We start from the raw sequence: 23,499 nt of genomic DNA, 5'->3' as shown, positions 1-23,499 counted from the left end.
TAGCGGTCAATTGAGCCGTCAAAAGAGCTATTGGATCCGAGCTTGTTGTAGCCGCCACCTTCTTCAAAATAGTCCTCTCCCCCGGAAATTGGTAGCTATTTGCGGCTAAATTTTCAATGATGTGGGCGGCCTCCTCGTGGCTCTTCTCCAACAATGCTCCATTGGCCGATGCATTCATGTCTCTTTGCATCTCACCACTACACCCGGTATAGAATGAGCAAATAATGGTGTTTTGATCCAAACCATGGTTGGGACACTTCCTTATCATCTCTTTGAATCTCTCCCAAGCTTCATAGAAGGTCTCTCCATCGAATTGATGAAATTGGACAATGTCCTTCTTCATCTTCATTGTCTTACTTGGAGGGAAGAACTTGATAAGGAACTTTTGAGCCATTTTCTCCCATGTAGTGATGGAACCAATCTCCAAAGATTGATACCACGTCTTGGCTATGCCCCTTAGTGAGAAGGGAAAGAGTCGGAGTCGAATGGCATCCTCCGGGACTCCATTTATCTTGATAGTATCGCATATCTCCAAGAAATTGCCGAGATGTCCATTCGGGTCATCTTGAGAAAGACCGGCAAATTGATTTTGTTGCACCATGTTGATGAGACTCGCCTTGAGTTCAAAATTGTTGGCATTGATTCTTGGGGCATGCACTCCCCCTTGTTGGACCACGGGTTGGAACATATTGCTAATAGGTGGTGGTGGTGGTGCATTCCTTCGAGCCTCTTGCTCATTGATACGCCCTTGTATAGCCTCCAATTGTCTTTGGAGTTGGAGGATCAATTCTTGATTTTCCATCATGTTTCCCTCCATTTCTTTCTCTCTTCTTGCTCTTGCTTTGTTGTGTCGGCAAAATGCTTCAACCTCAAGGTTAATGGGTATAAGAGGTGCACCCTTAGACCTTGTGTTCATACACTACCTACCAACCAAAAAGAAACAAAGAGTCAAGACACAATCTTAAAATTGAAAATAAAAATAAAGCAAGTAAAATGTCCAAAGTAGTTAAGCACAATGATTCAAAATATCACAAGTAATCAAACTAAACTAATCCCCGGCAACGGCGCCAAAAACTTGTTCGCTATTATTTTCGCTACGCCGCAAGTGCACGGTGTAGTTGCAATATAGGGAAGCAAGGTCGTATTCCACAAGGATTAGTAGTCAAATTCTAGTGATTACCTTAAGTCATTATGCTAGAGCTATTTAGACTAAACAAGGAGGTGAGTGGTTTGATTAACTAACAAATTCAAAGACAAAATAAGAACAATCAAACAAAGTGGATTAATTAAGTGATGAAGGTGGTTTAGGGATTAGGCATCGATGGATTAGCAATGGACTTCAAATTAGCTCAATATTAGTCTTGATATTCCTATTTATCTAGAGTGATCTCCCCACTAGTTCTAGCCCCCTCCCGGACGACTAAAACGGTAGATTACGGGTCATAGTTGCCGTCCCCGGTCAACTTCTAACCTATAACTCCCAAAAGCACAAAGGATCGGTAAACTCTCACCCAACTCTCAACCTCCCGGTTTATTGAGTCAATATGTTTCAAGCTCCTAATCTATTATGATTATCCTCTCCCAATTCAAATCACAAATTAGAAATGCATAGAAAGTGACCAACAATCCATACAAGAATTAAAGCTAGGGCTTGAAAAGATAATAACAAGGAAATAATCAAGACATATATTAAGCATAATAATCAATCCATCACATAATCAACTAGCCTAATCCCCAAACCAATGGGGGATTTTATCCAAACATGTTCACAAACAACAAACCTAAATCAAAGAAATACATAAATGAAAGAGAGAGTAAGAAGTGACAAATCCTATTAATGAGCTTTCTCCAATCTTCTCTCCTCTTCAATGCATTCAATCTTGGTAAAAAGATGTGGTAATGGAGGCTAGGGTTTGGTGTGGAGGAATTGGGGAAGATGGAAAATGGGTGTGTTTGAGGTTGGGGAAGATGAATAATGTGAGGAAAAGGGGGAGAAAGGGGTTTAAGGGCTGAAAAACGCGACTCCGCTCTTTTCCCGCGGTCATGGCCCGCGCCCGTGGTGCTCAAACGTGGGCAAAACTCAGGGAACCCGCGGTCCCGCCCCGCGGCCGCGGGTGGTGACCGCGGTACACCCCTGGAATTGGGAACAGCTGACCCGCGGTCCCACCCCGCGGCCGCGGGTGGTGACCGCGGGGTACTGGGCGTTTTGCACAGTCCGCTCGTTTTGCTCCGTTCTCCCTCGTCCGGACTCGGATTTGGTCGCCGTTTGCGCTCACGGATTCCTCTCGAGACGTACTTCAATCTCATATCTTCAAAATGCTCCAATTAATCCTTTATTTTTCCTGAAATTACTCCAAAACTACACCAAGATATCAAATCTTCATAAAACTAAATATTCGGGCACAAACAAGCATTCACAAGCAAAACATGAAGGGAAATGACAACAAAACATGTGGAATTGAGGTATGAAAACCATGTTTGTCAAGCATATTCTTTATTTGAATATAATATAAGCAAGTATTGTAATCAATGTGGTAATAGCAAAATGAACCACAATTGTCTGAGTAACGAAGTCGAAATTATTATATTCAATGAAATCAAATTTAGTTGAAATTATATAACAATATACTTAATGACCATATATTATAATATAGTATTATAGTCGAAATAATTAAACTCAACATTCATCAAGTTTAATTATATAATTGAAATAATTTTAAATTATATTATTAATTAAACCCGATATAATAATAAGAAATAATTAAAACTCAATGAAATAAAGTTGAATTAATTAAATGAAATTTATCCGAAATAAATGAAATTTAGCAATATAAATATCCGAAATAATAACATAATTTAATATTAGATAAAAATGTATTTTTATCTTATAAAAAAAATCTAATTTTCAAAAAATTAAAAAATAATATCCGAAAACAAATCTAGTACTTATTTTTTTAAGGAGAAACACAAAATCAGTTGAAACAAATTAATAAAAAACAAATAAACACAAAATTTAGGAGTAATAAGTTTCAAAAAATAAATAAATAATATGAATTTAGAAAAAAAATATTCGGAAACAAATCTAGAATTATTATAACAAGAAACACTAAATTATTGGTAACAAATCAATAATAAAATTTAAAAACAAATAAATCAATAACAAAACCGAAAAAAAAATATATTCGAATTATATAATTTATAAAATTTTCTGAAATAAAAACATAAAAATAAGGAAACAAAGTCTTCAAAAATTAAGGAAACAAAATGGAAGATTTTGTGAAAATTAGAAACAAATTAGCCGAAAAAAAAGGAAAGAAAATGGACGAAAAATAAGGAAAGAGAATGGACGAAAAAATCAAGGGAGAGAGACTAATTTCAGATATATATATATACATGGAAAAAATCAAGGGATAAAACAGTAAAACCAATAAACCCCTAAAATCGGCCTACTCTCTACCCACCAAAAAAACCGGTTTTTTACCAAGTGTTCAGTACACCTGGTGTCTGTTTATCACTACTCTATAAAAGAATGTTTAATAGGAGTACTAATTAATTTATTACACGCTCTTCATCTTAATAAATGGGGCTAATTAACAATGTAACTTAATTGCAAGTGGCGTGTAAATATAGACGTAGGAATATTGGAGTTAAATAGTTAAAAGAAACGATGCAACGATTCTTTTAAGCTTTAACCATTTCAGGGAAAGTGATGCTATTTTAAATGTCCTAGTCAATGAGACAGAAACGGAAGTGAAGTGCAAATCATGTTACGGATATACATGGTAATCTAGTTCACAATTTGTAGTCTGACCCAATTAAGTCAATAATTTAGGATTGAAAATATTCAGTTCAATAAAATTATAACCCGAATAGCCTGTAATTGAATAGTTCGACACCTGATAAGGTTGCCTGAAAATAGCCTAAGTTTGTATTCGTTTAATTTTATGAAGTTTTTCTCATTATTTGATTTCCAACTTCATTATTTTGCTGCTGGAAAATTCGTATTATAAGTTTTTTTTTTTCTAACAGTTTATCAAATGTATTTTGATTCAATATTAGAAAGTTATACTCATCATTCCGCTTCTCTATATTTTTAATTCAATACTTAATATAAAACGTTTAGACGTAAAACAAATAGAGAATGATAATCATTTAACAAAAATGTGTGCATCTTTATATCTCTAAGAATTGCATATTAATTATTATATAAGCCGATGTTGAAATGTCAATTATTAATATGTGTATTTGTTTGTTACAAATATAATTAATATTTTCAAAAAAAATAGTATTAGTTAACTTTTTTTAAATAAATTTTCAAGCTCAATTAGCCCGATGGACTAACCCAAAACTCAAACGTTTTAGAGTTAGGGTTAAAAATTTATAACCCAATTTTATTAGAAATTCAATTACCTTGAATTCCTCCCAGTACGCGTTTTTCATCGCTGGCGAAGTCAACTTCCAAATGTACCTACTTGGTTTTGAATCCTCTTAAATGCTCCCGAGCAGTTGGCTGAGATGCCCGGTGGCTCCATCAACTCACAGTGGATATATTCCAATATGTAAAAGTAATATAAGAAATTAATTGTTATACGAAAAATATTATTTAAATTAAAATGCTTACCCACTAGCCATCCTCGTAAAGAGAAACCTCACTCCGTCGCCCCTAGGCCAATCCCTCCTGATCTCGGCAGCTGAGGGGCCTCTGGTCCTTCTATCCTGTGAACTAGTGGCTTGGGGAGTGGAACCCTTAAGAGTCGCATAAATGTTTGCCCGAAATCTGAAGAGGTCTGTCCCCCATGCTCAAACCCAGTAGACTTACGAAAACCTCTACGAAAATATATTTTACCCGTTTCAAATTGATTCACATAAGCATAGACCCAATAATGCAAAACGATCAAAATATCATAAATTACTTGAATCAAACAAAATTTCGGCAGCATAACCCCACTATCCTAACTACCAAGTGTTCGACTCAATCAGTTATATGAATTTACAAATACAACACATCAAATACATTAACAAATAAAATAAAAAGTTAGAACACATGACATACGTGAAATACATCAAATACATTAACAAATATAATGCCAAATATCCCAAGTTGTACATTAACAATTAATCCTATCACCAATATGTTTTATAACCATCACTACCGTCATCATCAGATGACGTGTTTATGTCTTAATCAGTGACTGGTTCATCATCTTCAATGTCAACTATTCCACCAAGGGGATGAACAACACGTGGCAGGTCATCGTCTACAATTATGTGGATAGACATAATAGTAACAACCTCTTCTTGAAATGGTTGATCTAATGTTGAGTTAGATGCGATAGTAGAGACTTCAACCTTTGATCTTGCATAGACTTTGCATACTGACCACCAGTTTTTCTTTGATTGGTTCGTACTGGGATAGGAGCAGTAAAACACTTGAACTGTCTGACTCGCTAAAACAAAGAAATCGTACTTCTTATATCTTTTTGTGTGGTTCACTGAAACCAACTTCAAGTTTGTATCAATAGAAGTTCCCTGATCAGACAAGTCAAACCATTCACATTTAAACAAGACTGTCTTCTTAATTGGATAGTCATGATACTTCAGCACGCATACCTCTTGCAGACGCCCATAAAAGTCTAGCACATCTCTGCCATAGATCGAGCCTTTAATACAAACGCCACTATTGACAGTCGCACTTTCTCTATCATGATCAGTCGTGTGAAATTTATAGCCATTCACAAAATACCCGGAGTACGTTTCAATCTCAGTTAAGGGCTCAGCTGCAAGCAACTTAATATATGGGTTCAAATCGCTGTTAGAAGGACGACTCGCCTATTACACACAATAATTTAAATTTGCAAACCAGTTTTAGTTAAGTAAATGTATTTAACATAAATAAGTCGTCTCTTATATAATAGTTAAACCACCCAGGAAAATCATTATCGTACAAAGCATCTAACTCCGCTCCGGTGATTGAATGATTTGCATATCGCATTTCCTCCTTGAAGACCCTTGGATTGAAAGAAAAAGTTCTATGTTACTACCTACGTACGATGAATATTTATAGACATAAATTGAACGAGTAAACTCACTTGACATATGTGTCTGTAACCTCCGCACAATTGCTCAAAATATACATATGCGCAACAATGTATTCTTTTTGCTCCATATATCTATTTGTCTTTCGGCCAATTGAATGTCCGGAATGTTTGAATATTAAGAGTTCATTAGGATCATCATTCTCATCAACAGACTCATCAGTATTGCGAGGCACATTTCTCAACTTTGTAGTCACATGATCCTCAAAGTAATACGAAGAGAAACTTGACATTTCTTCTAGTATATATGCATTGTTGATGGATCCCTCAACCTAGGCTTTGTTTTTTATATTATTTTTCAATGTCTTCAAATATCGTTCAAAATGATACATCCATCGATGTTGAACTAGACCGATTAGTCGTGATTCATCTGTCAAATGAAATGGTAGGTGCTCCATTGAGTCAAACAAACTCGGTGGGAAGATACGCTCAAGTTTACATAGAGTAACAACTATTTTCTCACTAAGCATTCCCATATCATGTATTGAGATACTACGGGATGTTAATTCCCTGAAGAATGAACTTAACTCTGTAATTATCTGCCAAACGTTCTTAGGAAGAAGTTCTTAAAAGGCAACATGTAGCAGTATTTGCATGAACACGTGATAGTCGTGACTTTTCATGTTGTGCATCTTTAGGGAATTCAAATCAACGCATCTGCTAATATTTGATATGTACCCATCGAGAAACTTAAAACTCATGATCCATTGAAATAAAATCTTCTTTTCATCCCTGTCAAGCGTGTGACATGCTTTTGGATACTATCGGGCTCCACCCAATTTCTTCAATTCAGGCCGTCGACAGAAGATGTTCAACTCTTCTCTCGACTTTTCTGTATCTTTTGTCTTCCTTTTCACATTGAGGACAGTGTTGAACACGTTATCAAACACATTTTTTTCAATGTGCATGATATCCAAATTATGTTGAATCAAAAGATCCTTCCAATAGGGAAGATCCCAAAATATGCTTTTCTCTTTTCACCCAATGTGTTGATCTTTTGCGAGTTGGATGTTTCTGACATCAAAGTCTTCTGTAACCTTCACGAAGCCCAACCCTTCGATTAGATTCAATATTTCTGTTTTCGATCTCTGTTCTGGTGGATTCACATTGCAGACCTTATTTTTCAAGAATGAAGTTTTATTTCTCCTAAACGCATGGTTACGACACGAGGTAAGAACTTTCGATGATTGTCAAACAACGATTGTTTTCCACTCTTCGGTAGAGTGAATGCTCATGTATCCTCCATATAATGTGGGCAGACCAATCTTCCAGATGTACCCCACCCAGACAACATAGCATATGCTGGAAAATCACTAATAGTCCATATAAGAGCTGCACGCATCTGAAAGTCTTTGTGGGAGGTATGTAATCATTTTATCTTTAAGATATAATCAATTTTTATCCCAAAGGGAGAAGATCCTTAAGAAATTGATTAAATCTATCCCACAATATAGTAGCATATATGTAATCATTTTATCCTAAATACATACTAGCATACTTAAACATTTATCAACATACTTATTCAAAAAATTAACTTAAAAATTACTTATTCATACTTGGTGAAGTCGGTTCTTACCAACACTCTTTTACAATCTAAATTGCGTAATCTAACCTGGTTCTCCTGGTGATTTCAGATGTGACTTCCTCTGGATGGATTATCCCTTCTTTGAGCCCTTCATTTCTTCCTTAACTTCTAATGGTCGGAAATATTTGAAAATGCTAGTGACTTGATGATTCTCCCGAGTAATAACTAAGACAAAACTAGAAAATATTCAAAAAAAGCCCCCTTGATGTTAATGATACTCCTTCTATATATAGGCCGTGTGACCTAAGGGTAATTTTGTCCTTCTACCTTGATACTACGGAGGGGTATTTTTGTCAACTCACTCCATTTCCCCTTATCCTTCAGGGTGAAAAAGGTCTTTTCCTTTAACAAGCATCATACACGTAAGCCGACAGATTGTTAGTTAGGAAAAGTGGTCCCCTTAAAGTGAACAGTGACTGGCTACTTTTCAGCCACGGTTATGCCTTCCGTAGGTGCTCTTTCCTTTATTCCGTATAAAGTTACCTTTTTCCTTCGTCAGATCCTCTTTCATTATACGATAGACCCATAGTTCGGGTCCTACTCTGAGATGTAACAGATCTGTCTGTGGGTTCTAATTTGATATGGCACTCTGGATGAGGTCTGGTCTGGGGGCTCCTTGCTACCCTCCAAGTCCACTCTGAGTGCCCAGCGGCAGGGGATTCCGCTGTTATATAGCGGCCTTCCTCTATTCTTGAAATATGACTCCCTTATGGGCTCACCTCAGATGACATCAGCTTTGAAACTACCCACTAGAGGCAAGGATTCCAGAATATTCAGGATCTCGGCTACACAAAGGGACCCCTATTTTTAGGATCCCGAATATCATCCTCATCAATACTTAATCTAACAAATTCATACTTAATCATACTTTATAAACTAATAAATTCATACTTAATCATACTATAAATTAATTAAAATTTACTTAATCTAATAATTTTAATCTAACAAAATAATAGTAAATAAATAAATAAATAAAATGGCGAGAGCATACGATAGTGATCGGCGGCGGAGCGGTGTCAAGGCAGCGGCGGCGGCGACAGGGCTGAAATGAAAGAGAGAGAGTGCGGGTCACAGAGATAGAGAGAGAGAGATGAGGGGGGAGACTTACCTGGACGGTGGCGGCGAGCGGCGGCGGCGAGAGAGAGAGAGGGGGCTGGGCGGCGCGAATGTGCTGTTAGGGCACATTCTGCCAGATTTTGTGTTTTAAATTTTACCGATGGCAGGTGCCGTCAGTATTAGGTGGCCCGCTTCACATTACCGACGGCGTCGTGTGCCGTTGGTACTGCCGCCGGTAGTTTTAAACAAATAATAATTAAAAAATTTATTTATAACAACGACGGCGACCTTGTTCACCGACGGCAGCTAGGTCCGTGTTTCGTGCCGTCAGTAAGTCTCGGTGATTACCGAGGGCAAGATTGCCCTCGGTAATTTTAGTAGGTATTTGACGAATTTTTTATAGTGTTGATAATTTGATAAAATTGGCCCGAAACCCGGTGATTTAACATATTGATATCCCTGTATGTATATACGTACGCTCGTCTCAACTTTTTTCCCTACTTTAAATTCTCTTTTGCACTTGCAATTGTGCCATGGAAAATGTGTGGAATAAAAGTTCTATTCTCAATAGTTTCATTTGATGATATTAATCACACACACAAACACTTAACTCCCTCCAGTAAGATATTTTTTGAGTTAGAAGAATAAGAATGGTGGGGATTGAACCCTATACATGAAGAGTCTTCACTGTTTCAATGTATTTTAAAATTTAACGTACATTAAAAGGTGATATTATATCAAAAATACTTATTGATTTATTATGCCCTTATTTATTAATTCAAAAGAAAATGATTGTTAATGTTAAGGAACATTAAATAGGGATATACTAAGAAATTTTTAAATGTTAATACGCATCTAATAGTAAAATGCACTATATATCTCGGGGCTGATAAATAAAAAAGAGAATAGAGGATTACATTTTTTTCGCAATGATACCAATAGATATTATTCATATGTTAATATTCCATATTATATGCATTTCATTACTTAAATTACACAACAATGTATATTAGACCATCACGCTGATCGAAATTCATAATATGATACTTGAATCTGGATGAAAACTAATATGTGGTGGCACATTTATAAGGTTTATTTCATTAAATGTGTTTGGATCCGAGTACAAAATTCATTGTTCTGATCATATACTATAAAATATTATTTGCACTAAAAAAATCTCAGTACACGAACCTTTGTCACCAATAAAAAAGAAAATAATGAAATAATTGTTGGCATTGGTAAATGCACTAAATCGTGATACTTTTTGGGATCCATTGGATTGAGTCGATTGACAACTCCCAGATTAAGTGGAAGATAATGCCCAAATCCTATTTCCCTTTGGTGGTTGGAAACTAAAAAGAGTCTATTCTATTTATTGATGGGCCACTGGAAATTCTAGTGGGCCTAAATAATAGCATAATAGTGGGATTGAATATTAATGGACTCAGCTTAATCTGGAACCTAACAAAATTTTAATTTTGTTTTCGATGTGGATCAAAACAAATTTATCCGTCGAGAGATAATTTATGGTGAGAAAACGAAGAAAGAATATCCATATGGTAGAAAGTAAGTACTACATTTTTGTGTTACACTTATTTTACTTTTGTTAATGTACTCTACTTGTATATCTTATTGTCCCAACCAAGTTTTTTTAAACTTAATTTTTTAGAAAAATCTGTTTCTAACACCTTTTGTAGTTGATTTTTTTTATTTTTTTTTCCGATTTTAGATCGTACAAGCTATATTAATTTTTGCATCCGCCACTGCTTATATATGCAGATGGTTCGAATTATGAACTTTTATATGTGCATGAGATCATTATTGCATTACATATTTAAGTAAGAAATATAATATGTGAATCTTGTATTTTCTAATTATTGATATTCATGAGTTCTCTTTTCTTTTCATAAGTTCTCTTTGTGCTGTGAAATTTGAAGCTGTTCCAATTTGCTGAGTCACGAAAATTGATACATCAATGAATGCAATATAAATCAATGAATGCAATATAATGCTAGTTGAAGTTTTTTCCAAATTAAAAAAAAGGAAAGTGACATAGACCACATAATAATCTCCATTACTATAAAAATACATATCTTTATTGAATTTTTTTAGGCAATTTATTGAAATCACTTTAAATACTTTTTGTGTTGGCCAATCAAGCAATATTTATCATCATTTTCATTTCTCACCGCCCAAAATTTCTCACTTACTATCATTTAAATAGTTGTCGCTTTAATATTCATGTGTATTTCTTTTAATAAGACTTCTCATATTCGATTCAAGAACTAGAAACCTAGGAATTAATCATATATGTGATATGGTTTTAATTAAAAATTCAGTCACACATTCTCTCAAAAAAAAAAAAAAAATCAGTCACACAAAACTATATATATTGATTTAGATATTTTTGTGAACCCCTAAATCTTATTTTACCATTATATAGAAAAAAGTTGTGTATGTGAGGGTTACTCGATTCTCGTAATGATTTATTGAAATTTATTTTACTTAAATTTAAAAAGTTGATAGTTATTGTTGTTAATGGGCGACACCGACGTAATGTGAGATAAGTGGAAGATTAGTTGATTTTGAAATAGAGAAAGTGGTAAACCAGCACTAATTAGTGGGCGCAGTGATACACCACACTAAAGCCGCTCAATTATCAAAAAGCATATATATTAATTTATCAAAGAAAGCATATATATTAATATCAATCAAGGTTTACGTTAAATAAAGTATAGGATTGTAAACCAACAGAGCTACTTGCAAGTTATTTGAATTTTGATTTGAAAAAAGCTTCGAATTTAATTTCGAGCTCAATAATTTTATTAAGTCGAGCTCGAGCCTGACATCACTTGACTCGTTGAACTCACGAACATGTTCAAATCCGTTTGTTCGTAAATATATTTACGAGCCTATTCACGAACCTTCAATTGAATTAGTGCACGAGCCTTAAACGAGTCGAGCTCGAGTAACATATTAATTAAAAAGTTTAACTAAATATTTAATGAGTTCGAGCTCGAACATCAAATATACGAATATTTAATGAGTCGAGCTTGAGCTCGAATTCGACATTATCGAGTATCACACTATTTGAGCTTGAAACGAACTCAGACTCAATAATTGAATGACGAGCCGAGCTCGATCAACACGATAGAAGCTCGAATCAAGTTCGAACACCTAAATATTTAGATGAACCGAGCCTAAATCTGTTGGTATTTGACTCGATTAGACCTGTTTACCACCCTTGACAAAGTATAAGGACGTGTGGAAATCAATATTTTAATGCAAATTAGATTAATCATTAATTCCTCCCACCTCTATTGATTTTACGTATTTCTAATTATCACGAGTAAATTTGATTTCATCTTTCGACAATGCTATCCTTAATTATTTTTTGTTTAGAGAAATTAAACCTCGTAAAAAGCCTAATTTGAGCATAAGCTATAGGTCAAAAGAAGAAATTGAATCAGAATGATTTTAGAGATTTTCTCCGTTTAAAATCCTAATTTACTCTGCCAGTGCCATATTTTAGCATCTTACTCAAATGCACAGCAATTTTAATGGTGGAATGTCTACCAGAGAGAGATGATGATGATGACGACGACGACATCATACCACACACACACTGCATCTATTTAAACCCTCTGCTTCCAGATACAAATTCCCCCTGCGAAAATGTGGAATGAGGAATTCCACGCATCTTGAAAAGCCAGCGGCGGCGATTTGGCATCTCACCGGCAAGCACTCATCTCATTGGCTTTTTCTTTCACTTTCATGTATTTCACTTTCATTTGTATTATATTATCGTAATTGCCAAATCATAATCTGGTTTTCTCTAGTCGCACACCTCACTCAATAGGTTAGTAGAGTGACAAATCGAATTAATTCCAATCATCTAAAACTACAGAAATCGACTTGCTTGATAATGGTGAGTTGCATGAATGATATTCTACTATTATACAAAAAAATAAACTTCCCTTGAATGCGTGGAAAACAAAGAAAGATGGACTAAAACGAAGGTCCCCAAGATCCCTTTCCGGTGTTCAACAGCGAGACATAAAGCAACTGGTTCCACGTATCAGGCACTCCGGGCAAGCACCAGTGGCTGCAATCTTGCGCATGGACTTGTCGCTGCGCTGCCTCATAGTCGGGCCTGTACACCGACGGGTGCCCATCCTTTCTATAATCCGTCAATCGGCTTATGTTGAGATATGCAACCGGGGTTTTCGCATCCTTGAGCACGTGTTCTAGAATCCTCATTTTCGCAGGATATTTCGCTAAATAAGCATCCTTCATTATCGGCTCCGTTTCGTTATTGCACTGACCTCCTGCGTTCCATGGTCCACCCCTGCAAACCAAATCACACATATGCTACTTCAACCACCACCAATCATCTATGCGTTTTAGACTCAAAATCAAGTTCAATTAAGTCTCAGTGCCTAAAAGTCAAGCATTATGCAATTTGGTATTGTGAACCTATCTATGCATGCAGCTGTCAAACATTTAAGTCGCAACTAATCATCAAAAAATCATATCTTAAATGTGGGTTCCACCTTTTCTACAACTAGGTAAATCAAATTCACATGATTTCATAGGAACCTCAACCTTCACAAACATCATGCTATGGGTTAGTAACCATGATCTTTAAAATAAGGTGTTGAATGAATAATAACATTAACAGCACATAAAGTTACAGGGAACAGAGGTTTCTGAACATACCTAAAATGCGTGACCGAATATCCCCTGAAAACAACTTCAGTTTTGTTAGGATCAATATTCTTATCGACCCATCGAGCCCAAGTGGCGAGCGCCCTCTTGAATGCTTCCAGAACTTTAAGCCTCGGGTGCACATAATCACCTTCCTGGTAATAGCCTTCTCTGTGAAAAAGTAACATATGAAAATTACAATTAATTCAAATTCAGGTAATGAAAACTTGTATCATGATTGATGAGAGAGGGAACACAACTCACCCGCGTGAGGTTTTCTCGTGAGTCCACCAGTGGCCGGTATTGAAAATAAGCACGTCTGCATCGTGATACATTGAAGTCGTAGCATCCATCAAATCCAGTCTCAATGTCTCAACAGAACCATTTTTTCCATTGAAGGATGATTCCTTTACAAGGAAAGGAGAACTAACAAAGTCTACAGAGCAGTTGTAGTCCTTCAAATACAGCAAAAGTATAAGGAATTAGGCACGAGTATTTCAATATTTATTCTACAATTTGAATTGTAAGAACATACCTCAAATCTGAAAGCATAAAACCCCTTCTTTTTAAATTCGTGCTTCCCAGATATCTCGTATACTCGGCTTTTGTCTGCAACCCCATGGCGGAGAATGCAAACAAGAGATTCCCACATGTTCCTATTCAAAGAATCGCCAACAAATACTAGCTTTTTCCCTCTAAGTCTCTCAAGAAAATCAATCACATTGAACCTGGAAACCATTACAAAATACTTTTATATATCAAATGGATCATAGCGTTTGCTAAGCCAGCAGCAGAATAAATATCAGTTCCAATATAGATATTTAGTTGATGCAAAACAATCTGAGCTTTCATTGTGTACCACTTTATAAACTACCTAAATCAGAGGTTTCATTTTATTGAACAAAAACAAGATAATACTTTGCAACAACATATCACTCCTCAAAGTAATCTAAACACTCTACACAAAATTTAGCAAAAGCAGAAAAAGGAAAGAGAGAAATCAGTGAAAGTAAAAGAAGTTATCAACTATCGAGAAGCCTGGCTCTAGCAGACTTTGTTTGTTGATCTAGAGCCTAGAACACTAGCAGATGATAACTGGTGGAGGTTCTAAAGAAGTTCAAAAGCAGCGTTTAGATAATGCAATACGCATTAACATTAGCTGGAGCTGGAATCCATACAAAACTATCATTCAAGAATGCATCTTAGCGACTACATTACTATAGTTAGAAACAAACATGAGAAGAGTCACCATTTGTTTCCATAAATACATATCTCAAACTCAAATTTGTCAACATTGTTATATAGTAGTATACAACAAGTCACACCAATATAGGCAACATTTTTGTGAACATCTATCCAAAATAACCCAAATAGTGTAATCCCTAGATCCACTATTAGTAGAAATCACAATGTAAATCTTACCTGGGGATGTCACAGTCATATGGCTGCCATCTCCACTTAATATACTCACTATCAGGTCTCCCATTAAGGTGGCAATCGAAGTCCCTATCGATATAAGGACAGGAACCGGGAGGATAATATGGCTCTGCATTATCCCTCACCCATCTACCATTGAAGATGTCACAGTTCTTGTAGGATCTATCACTTGCAGCAGGTGCAGGTGCAGGTGCAGGTGCATTCACTCCTTCATGCCTTAAACCACCATTACTCGAACAATTACCAACATGGCCGCCTTCCAAAGATTCAACCCCCGACCCACACGAGCTCTGTTCATCCTCAACAGACTTAGCAGTGGAAACCTCACTCGCATCTCCCTCTCCCAACTCACCATCTTCTTTCAAACTAACACTCTCATTCTTCACATTACCAACGGAATCCCCAACACGGAGCGCCCCCGATTCCCTTCTTCCCCCACTATCATCCACCAAGATTGCATTCCCAACAGGCTGTGACCCGTTTCTCGCACCTCTCTCCAATCCAACACTTCCTTCAAGAATAAAGCTCACATCTTCGAACTTCACCGACTGATTACCCGCAGGGGCGGTCTCAAAACCCTCCTCCCCACCTCCAGATTTCACAGAATCCGCCCCCTTACCACTCGCAGTAACATTTGCATCAAGGGTTTCATTCAAAGGAAATTGCAAATTCGGAGTAACACTAGAATTAGTAGTATTATGCCAAGAAACAAAAGAAGTATTACCGCGTGAGCCAAGATTGTACAGCCCTTGAAGAAAAGGGCCTTTGGATGAAACACTAAATAGTAATGCGCTCAAAACGATGAAGAACAACACGATGCCAAAGCTACAGGGCGAAACTACCTTCCTCCTCTGAGATGATAATACCTGATCTGAAAATGCCATCTTTTTCAAATCCATAGATGATAGAGTAGAAAAAAAACTCACCATCTTGTGTGAAATACAGCCAAAACCTCAAAGAAAAAAGAAGTGGCAATTTCTTTTTCTCTCTTTCTTTTTTCTTCTTGAGATATAGAAGTGGCAGAGCATGTGTATGTACGTATTGATCGTCAGGAAATGTGAAGTTCGTCTTCTAGTAGTTGGCTTATCGTTAGAGTTCTGATGTTACTTTGGAAAGAGATGATTATAAGATTCGGAAAAAACCAAAGAAGCTCCGTTAAAAGTGATTGAAGAGGGTTTAAAGTGGTAGTTTCTTCCAGGAAGGAGACATTATTAGAGATACTGACACACAGTAAGTAAGAGAATGACGAAATTGCCCTCTCTCTCTTAACTAAACAACGAGATTTTTGAATGTAAACGCTAGATGCCCGCCCGGTCTCGTGGATGCCTTCTCATCCCTTTCATTTTATTTATTTTTTCCTATCACTCTAAATAGAGGTATTATTTTTAATATTTTATTTATTTTAATAATAATATATTTATCTAATTCTTTATAATATACAGTAAAAGTTATAGCATCATTCCTTAAGTATTAAAATTATACATTGTGCAAAAGAAAATGTGTTGTCCGAAATTATATGCAATCTGCTTGAATTTTTTATTACGTCAAAATAAATGAGATTTAAGACCTTATCTCAAAGCAAACGCACCTTTAGGATAAAGTATAACAGTATAACATTTTTATGAATAACTATATACTCCCTCCGTCTACAAAACATTCTTGCAATTTTAATATATTTGTATTCATTGTCACTAATGGACCCACCACTTTTAAAAATTACTCCACTAACTATTACCATTTTTCTTACCTGTCGGATCTCTTCTTCACTCATCAAATATATAATTATTTTTTCTTAAAGTTCAAGCTGCCTTTTCTTAGAAAAATATTTCGTGTACAGAGGAGTATAATTTACCTTTAATAAATATTGAATAATTTTCTTTATGTGATTTATAGTATTTGAATATGTTTTGTTGAAAAAAAATTATGTTTTGAATGATACAAAAATCCAATGATATCAAATTTTCGATGATAACTGAATCTGCTAATAAGTATGATCTCGGTTTACTTGTTTTGAATTGATATCTTTACTTTACATATCATCAGCTAAGTTGAACATGCTCAACATAGATGATGGTGCAACTGATTTAGATTAAGTGTTCCTTCCTACCTGAAGTGCAGTAAAGCTAAAATCCGAGTCAAAGAAAAAGAAGACTTAGAGAAATCCTATAAAGTCTCAAAGGTTGCCAAAAGTATCAATTGAAGAAATCCTAGTTGAAGAAGAGGTTTCTGCAGAAGAAGAAGTCCCAGCTGATCTCAGGTTAAGAGGAGAATCAGCTGAGAAGAAGAAGAAGAAGACTCAACAGAAGAAAAGATCCAGCGGATGTGTAGATCTAGCTGAGAACCAAGAAGTTGTTGATCAAATAATCCAACTGACCTCAAGTCCACTGAAGTGGATCCCACTGAAGATCATCGGTACCTGAGAAATTGCAAAGTAAATCCAAGGTTGCAGAGTTCATAGTACGAAGTTGCAGGACTCGACAACGGCATCTCATACGCAGTCCAACAAAAAGATTTCAACTACAAACGGGTCGAAAATTGAAGAAGTCTCTCTCTAACGGCTCTATTCAAATCTCGCTTATATATATATATATATATATATATATATATATTACGAAAGATGAAAATCAAATGCGCCTACGCATTTGATTTCTTAAGCTGTTAACCTATCTCTCAAAGACAACAACAATATTTGAAGAGAAACTCATTCTAAAGTATAATATTCCAAGTTCATGCTTGTGAACCAATACTTAGTTCCTAGCTAGGTGTAGTGGGTAAAATTCGTGTAAGCCTAATTAACAAGAATTATATAGCCCAACGGGCTAGCCCAGTAAAGCGGTCCATACCACACTCATAGCACAAAGTCTAAAGTAAGCCCATATGCGGGAGATACGTGAATCCGCCAGAAAAAACCCTAAATGCGATAGTTACTAGGCGATTAAGTCAAATGAGAGTCACGGGAGATCGTTTCCTAAGAAGTCGGAACCGCTAGGGTTTCAACAAGCATTCCAGCAAACCCTAACTCTAGTCGCCTCCCCGCAGGTCCGTGATCTATATATGATGATTCACTAACGCAATCAGGGGCATCGACAGTCACTCGTATCCACTCTGGCACTCACACACGATCTTTCACTCTCATTCTCTCCTGCACTCCCCGCTCTTCCGTTCCGCCTCCACGCTCACAACACTCTAGGGTTCCGATCACCCGACTAGCCCCGCTAGCCCGGACGTCTGTTGCCCCTCATTCCACATCGCTCATTAGCTCTAACTCCGACTACCGGGACACCCCGATCTTCCGGATATACCACTTACTACAACCTCTCTCTATTATTTATTTATTTTCATTACGTTACTTATGTCTATTATTTATATTAATTCACTAACTTGAGCGTCGGAGGCCCTTCCATCTACACCCCCACCGGTGCTCTTCGGAGGGCTCTAACGTTGCTTGTGGTTTTAGGTTGCTAGTGTCCGTCGATCCAGACGTGACTGACGTCACTTCCGTAATTGTTGGATTCACCCCCAACAATAGGCATTTCTCATTGTGATATCATAGAAGATCTTAAACACATTGAAGTACCCTTATGTTCTTCATTGTAACATTGTGTTCAACTAGTTGGAAACCACCTTCGAAACCCGACACCCCTTGTAAGAGATAGGTGTTAGAGTTAAGAGGAGTTCATCAAGTAAGCTACAAGTGAGTAGAATGAAAACAGAAAGTGAAGTCGGACGCAACTAAGTACATTGCTTGAAACGATCACGGTCGCAAACCCCGGGGATCAGCTTAATGGAACTAGCTTATCAGCTGATTTCCAACTATAAAAACAAGGAACTTGATTGTAGTGGAATCTCTTGTTCAACAGGACAGTGGATGTAGGAGCAGTCAGCTCTGAACCATGTTAAGTCTCTATGTGCTTTATTTTCTATTTTACTTACTGCGATGTATCATAAAGCATACAATAATTCAGCATTATCTTTATGAAACTTAGTGAATTTGTTTTATAACTCTTGATTAAATTGTATATTGATTAAGCTGAAGAGATTTTTTAGAAAATGAGTATTTCAACCACCATATTCCGCGCATATATTAGTCATCAATCTACTTGATCAACTGACGAGCAGACAGTAAAGTTGATAAGATCAATCATTGTGAAAAGACTTATTTGGAACATAGTTAGTGTACTCAGGTACGTGATCAAAATCAACATGAGTTGAAACTGTTCTTTAGACACAACTTTGAATAGCAACGAAAAATTGTAATTGGTGTACTCTCTCTCTCTCTCTCTCTCTCTCTCTCTCCCCCCCCCCCTTCCCCTCCCCCTCCCCCCTCCAATGCACGAATACGCACTCGCTCGAGACCAACAAATTCTATATTAAAATCTTTAAGATTTTCTAAAATCGACATCTAATTTAAATATATTTAAAGGATAGTCAAGAAAACGCGGGGTTTGACGATGATAATGATACTTAACTAAATTATGAATAAAATCGACCCATACCTAATGATGAGATTGTATTAGGGCTCATTCATTTACAATGAATTAGGACCAATACCCAAGTCATAAAACTCGCGATCGATGGAGCTAAACACAGACAAGGAGGAGCACCCCAAACTAGTTCATGCTGCCCAAGGAGAGATAGACCAATTAACCAAGGATCGAATATGTTGCCAAGCAAAATAGATCTGTCAAACCCGGGCAGAATGCTTCAGACCTGAAGACGAAAGCAGAGCAAGCTGAAAAAAAGATAACCTAAACAACTTTGTGGATGATGTGATATTATGAAGCAAGTCTGATTACTAAGGAGCACCTGAGAGCGGCAGATTTGAGGAAGAAGACAGAAGACGCTTTATAGCTGACAGTGACATAAATGGGCGTAACTAGGAGTGGTCCCGTAACCAACCGTTTTGCAGGTGATCGATCACATCACAATCCCTGATGCGTGGAGGCAGTAGAATATTTGTTGTCGGCCCACGTGAAAATAAAATAGCTAAAGAGACCAAAATACCCTTCGGCCTTAAGAAGAATAGAGTTGAAATAACGAAACTATCCATACTCAGCTTTGTAATTACTAAAATACCCTTATTTTAGGGGACAGTTTGAGTATTATTTATTGAAAATAATATGATCAGGCTGACTTTATTTCACAAAGTAAATTCCTTTTTTTTCCTCTTGGATTTATGTTATTTTCAATAGTTTTTCAATGATAAATAGATATTTAGATACCTGTAAATTAGTCATCTATTTAATTTGGCACCATTTTTATTTGTTAAAATTGAGTTCATATACACTTTCATTTTTGTTTATTAATTAATTATCATGTTTAATAGACAATATTTTCTAGGATATCACCCACGCAATGCGTGGGAGCTATTTAGATTTTACGATATAAGATATATTTAAATTATACTTTATAAATATTGATAAATTTACAATATAAGAATAATACAATAATAAATAATTGAAAAAAAGAACTTTAATATGATAATATGACTTCGTGATAATTTTATATCGCATTTCACTTGATTTTATATTGGTGATAATTTTTAAAGTATGTTGTTGAAGTAAAGAGACTAAGTAAATTATAAAATATAAATAGTTATTTGATTGGAACCCCATATTTGAAAAACATTGCTTCTTTCTTGCTGCTCCCATAAGCCAATTACCCCCTATAATGCACGGATTCGCCGGAAATCAACCCCGTGCAGTATCCGATTCGCGCGGGGGGCGGGTGCGGGCACGATTCGCGTGGGATTCGCCACCTGGCGAATCCCCCAAAAATCAAAATAAAAAAAATCGGATTCGCGTGTCGGGTGCGCCAATCTCACGAATCCGGCTGTGGCGAGGGAGATATAGAGGAAGGAGGGGATGTTTCCGGTGAGCGACGGTGGTGCGGTGGCTTCGGCCTCTGTTGTGCTGTTCCGGTCGGACAAAGGGAGGAGACAGATGGGCGGTGCTAGATCTGGAAAGGAGGGGAGGCGGCTGGGCGCGCCTCTGTTGAAGCAGGGGCGGCGGCGATGGCTCCAGGTAAGGACCACAGAGAGGTGAGAGTGACGCCGGGCAGGAGAGAGAGGTGGCTGGCGGCGATTGTCGCCGGAAAAGGGAGGACACCGCGACTGGGGCGCAGTGAGGAAAGGACAGAGAGGATGGTGAGGAGAGATAAGGGGGGGCGTGAGTTGTGTGTGTGTGTTGTGGTGTGAGTGAGTTTTAACTTTTAAATTAGGGTAAAAAGGAAAATTGGGCTTGGGCTTGGGCTTCTAATTAATTAATTGCTTTGGGCCTTTAACAAATTTTAATTCTTTAAATAGTCATATATAATAACAATATATATATATATATATATATATATATATATATATAACACGGACGTATTATTCACGAATCGCACCCTACCATTTTTGAAAAATCCGTATCCCCGCACTGAAATCGTATCGCTCTCGCACCCGCCCCCCGCACCTATGCAATCTAGCCAACCCCAACCCTCACAAAGGATATTGTAACTATTTTTGCTTCTATAAAACACATATGAGTTGAAAGCCTCATACAATTCAAACAATAATATGCTAATTTCTTTAAAAAATTGAATTCATTTTTAACCACCACACTACTTTGTTAGAGAATGTTACTTTCATATTTCATTTTAAATACTCAAAACACCAGAAAGCGGGAAAAAGTTAGAACTAAGATAATTACATAACTCACAAATTAAATGGTAATTCATTTGATACAACAACATCAATAAGAAATGCATAATGATCAAAGTCTTTAGTTCTTAAAAATAACATAAAAAATTATCACACTAAAAATCTTGAACATAAAGTATGAAGGGATGCATAAGGACAAACATATATATTCATTCATCTATCAAAGCACCAAACATAGAAAATACTTCAAATAACAAAACATATAAGAGGACCCACATCGTTTAGCTCATGCGGGTAGCTCGAGTCAGCTGCACTGATAAGCCAGCTGATTCAGGGCCCCTGACTCGAGGCGGCTCCTTCGGATAAGTCAAAGTCGAAGGGTTTAAAATTCAACATGTGTATTACACGCTCCATATGAGCCAACGTAATGACCCAATGTAACACTTGACTCATAAGTGGGCCCAGAGTATGGATGAGTTAAGTATTGACTCAACCAATATACCTGCTCTAATTTTTGTACTAATTATTACATTCATCTTGCATTGTTCATATCAAAATCATACTCCCCACCAAATACAATATCAATGACTCTTTATATCAAGTATATGAAAATATTCATATACTACATTCATGTATATATATGTTTGAAACTCAATCTAGTATGAGTTTGAAATTCATATCTCCTTGAAACCACTTTCAAAATACTTTTCATAGAAAACGGTGCACTACACAACATACTTTTCATCAAAATTGTGATACTCGTTCACAATATCCGTGAGACTAAAAATAAATTTTTAAGCAACCTCTCAAATTTAGCGATAAAATAATTCTAATATTTTTCACAAATTTCTATTTACTCTATAATTATCTTAGCCTCAATTTTTGCAATTATAAGTAGAATAGTTGATGAGAAAATGAAAAAAAAAAATGATCCAAATTTAAATACAAACTAAAATAAATAAAAATGAAACTTGATAGCGAGGAATTTGTTGGTATAAGAATCAACATGTTGATAATGTAAAAGCTTTGACGAAAGTTCTAGCAGAGAAACCATGGGAGATTCGTGCGATATGATTTAACCTTATCTACAATATTACTCACATTACTTGTTTTAGTTAATAAAGAAATTCATGCATATTGAAATGATACTACCTTCATTTTTGAGAAAATGAATAACTAATTTTGATCTTTGGAGTCGAATAATTTGCTGTCATTTTAATCATTTGTATCATAATTTTTACGTTATTTTACAGATTCATTGCCGCAATTACAAGCTTATGTAATCAGATATTTATCTAATTAACATAATAATATTAGGCTATTTACATAATTACAATTATTATATGCAATTAATACCATGAATCAATCCATCAATATGTTACTACGTACATGATTTATTTCTAGAAATGAAAAGATGAAATAATTCGTGTTCGAATGTTATTATTTTCAAAATTTGTAATCGTGGCTATTGATAATCTATCTATGATATATTAAAAATGTAACTTCCAATCTGAAATCAATTTTTAAATTCAGTGGCAATTTTATAGTTATAATAAAATTGAAGGTTTATTTGTAAATTATATTTTTTCTTTTTATTTACTTTTTCTTTATCTTCCCCTCCACATGATAAAGGCTTCAATTCGTATTTGAAAAATGCATCGATTAGAGGCACGATAAATTATTTTCGGTAGTTAAATAACTCACATTAACTAAATTAGTGATCAAGACCACATCATTTACATATAATTTTTTGTGTTTTGATTAGCCAAATTGCCTTGTTTGGATAGTGAATTTATAGTTTTCTATTTATCCCTATGATACCTGCAAAAAAGCAGATAACAAAAGTAAAGAATAGTATGAACAATAATAAAATATATAAAAAGGTACTGAAGAAAAGTGTGTGTAATATACAATGCAATAACAAATAGTAATAAAAAGAAAACGATCACTAACGATTGAAGCCTTGCAAATGAAGATCA

General features: G+C 36.0%; 1 protein-coding gene and 1 non-coding gene across 2 annotated transcripts; one reads left to right on the top strand and one right to left on the bottom strand.

Moving 5' to 3' along the window:
• The first annotated feature begins 239 nt into the window (after nt 1-239).
• LOC130996314 (small nucleolar RNA R71) lies at nt 240-346 on the top strand. Its single transcript, XR_009092499.1, has one exon. It is a non-coding gene; the product is annotated as a small nucleolar RNA R71 (small nucleolar RNA).
• A 12,250-nt stretch (nt 347-12,596) lies between these two features.
• LOC130993628 (protein trichome birefringence-like 2) lies at nt 12,597-16,068 on the bottom strand. Its single transcript, XM_057918586.1, has 5 exons — nt 14,866-16,068; nt 13,979-14,171; nt 13,708-13,898; nt 13,456-13,614; nt 12,597-13,084 (listed from the first exon to the last, which is right to left on the bottom strand). The coding sequence occupies exons 1-5, from the start codon at nt 15,807-15,809 to the stop codon at nt 12,745-12,747; spliced, it is 1,827 nt and encodes a 608-aa protein (XP_057774569.1). The 5' UTR covers nt 15,810-16,068; the 3' UTR covers nt 12,597-12,744.
• Between the last annotated feature and the right edge of the window lie 7,431 nt (nt 16,069-23,499).

Source organism: Salvia miltiorrhiza, chromosome 7 (assembly GCF_028751815.1).
Source record: "Salvia miltiorrhiza cultivar Shanhuang (shh) chromosome 7, IMPLAD_Smil_shh, whole genome shotgun sequence".
Classification (NCBI taxonomy): Eukaryota; Viridiplantae; Streptophyta; class Magnoliopsida; order Lamiales; family Lamiaceae; genus Salvia; species Salvia miltiorrhiza.
This window is presented reverse-complemented; position numbering and strand designations above follow the sequence as displayed.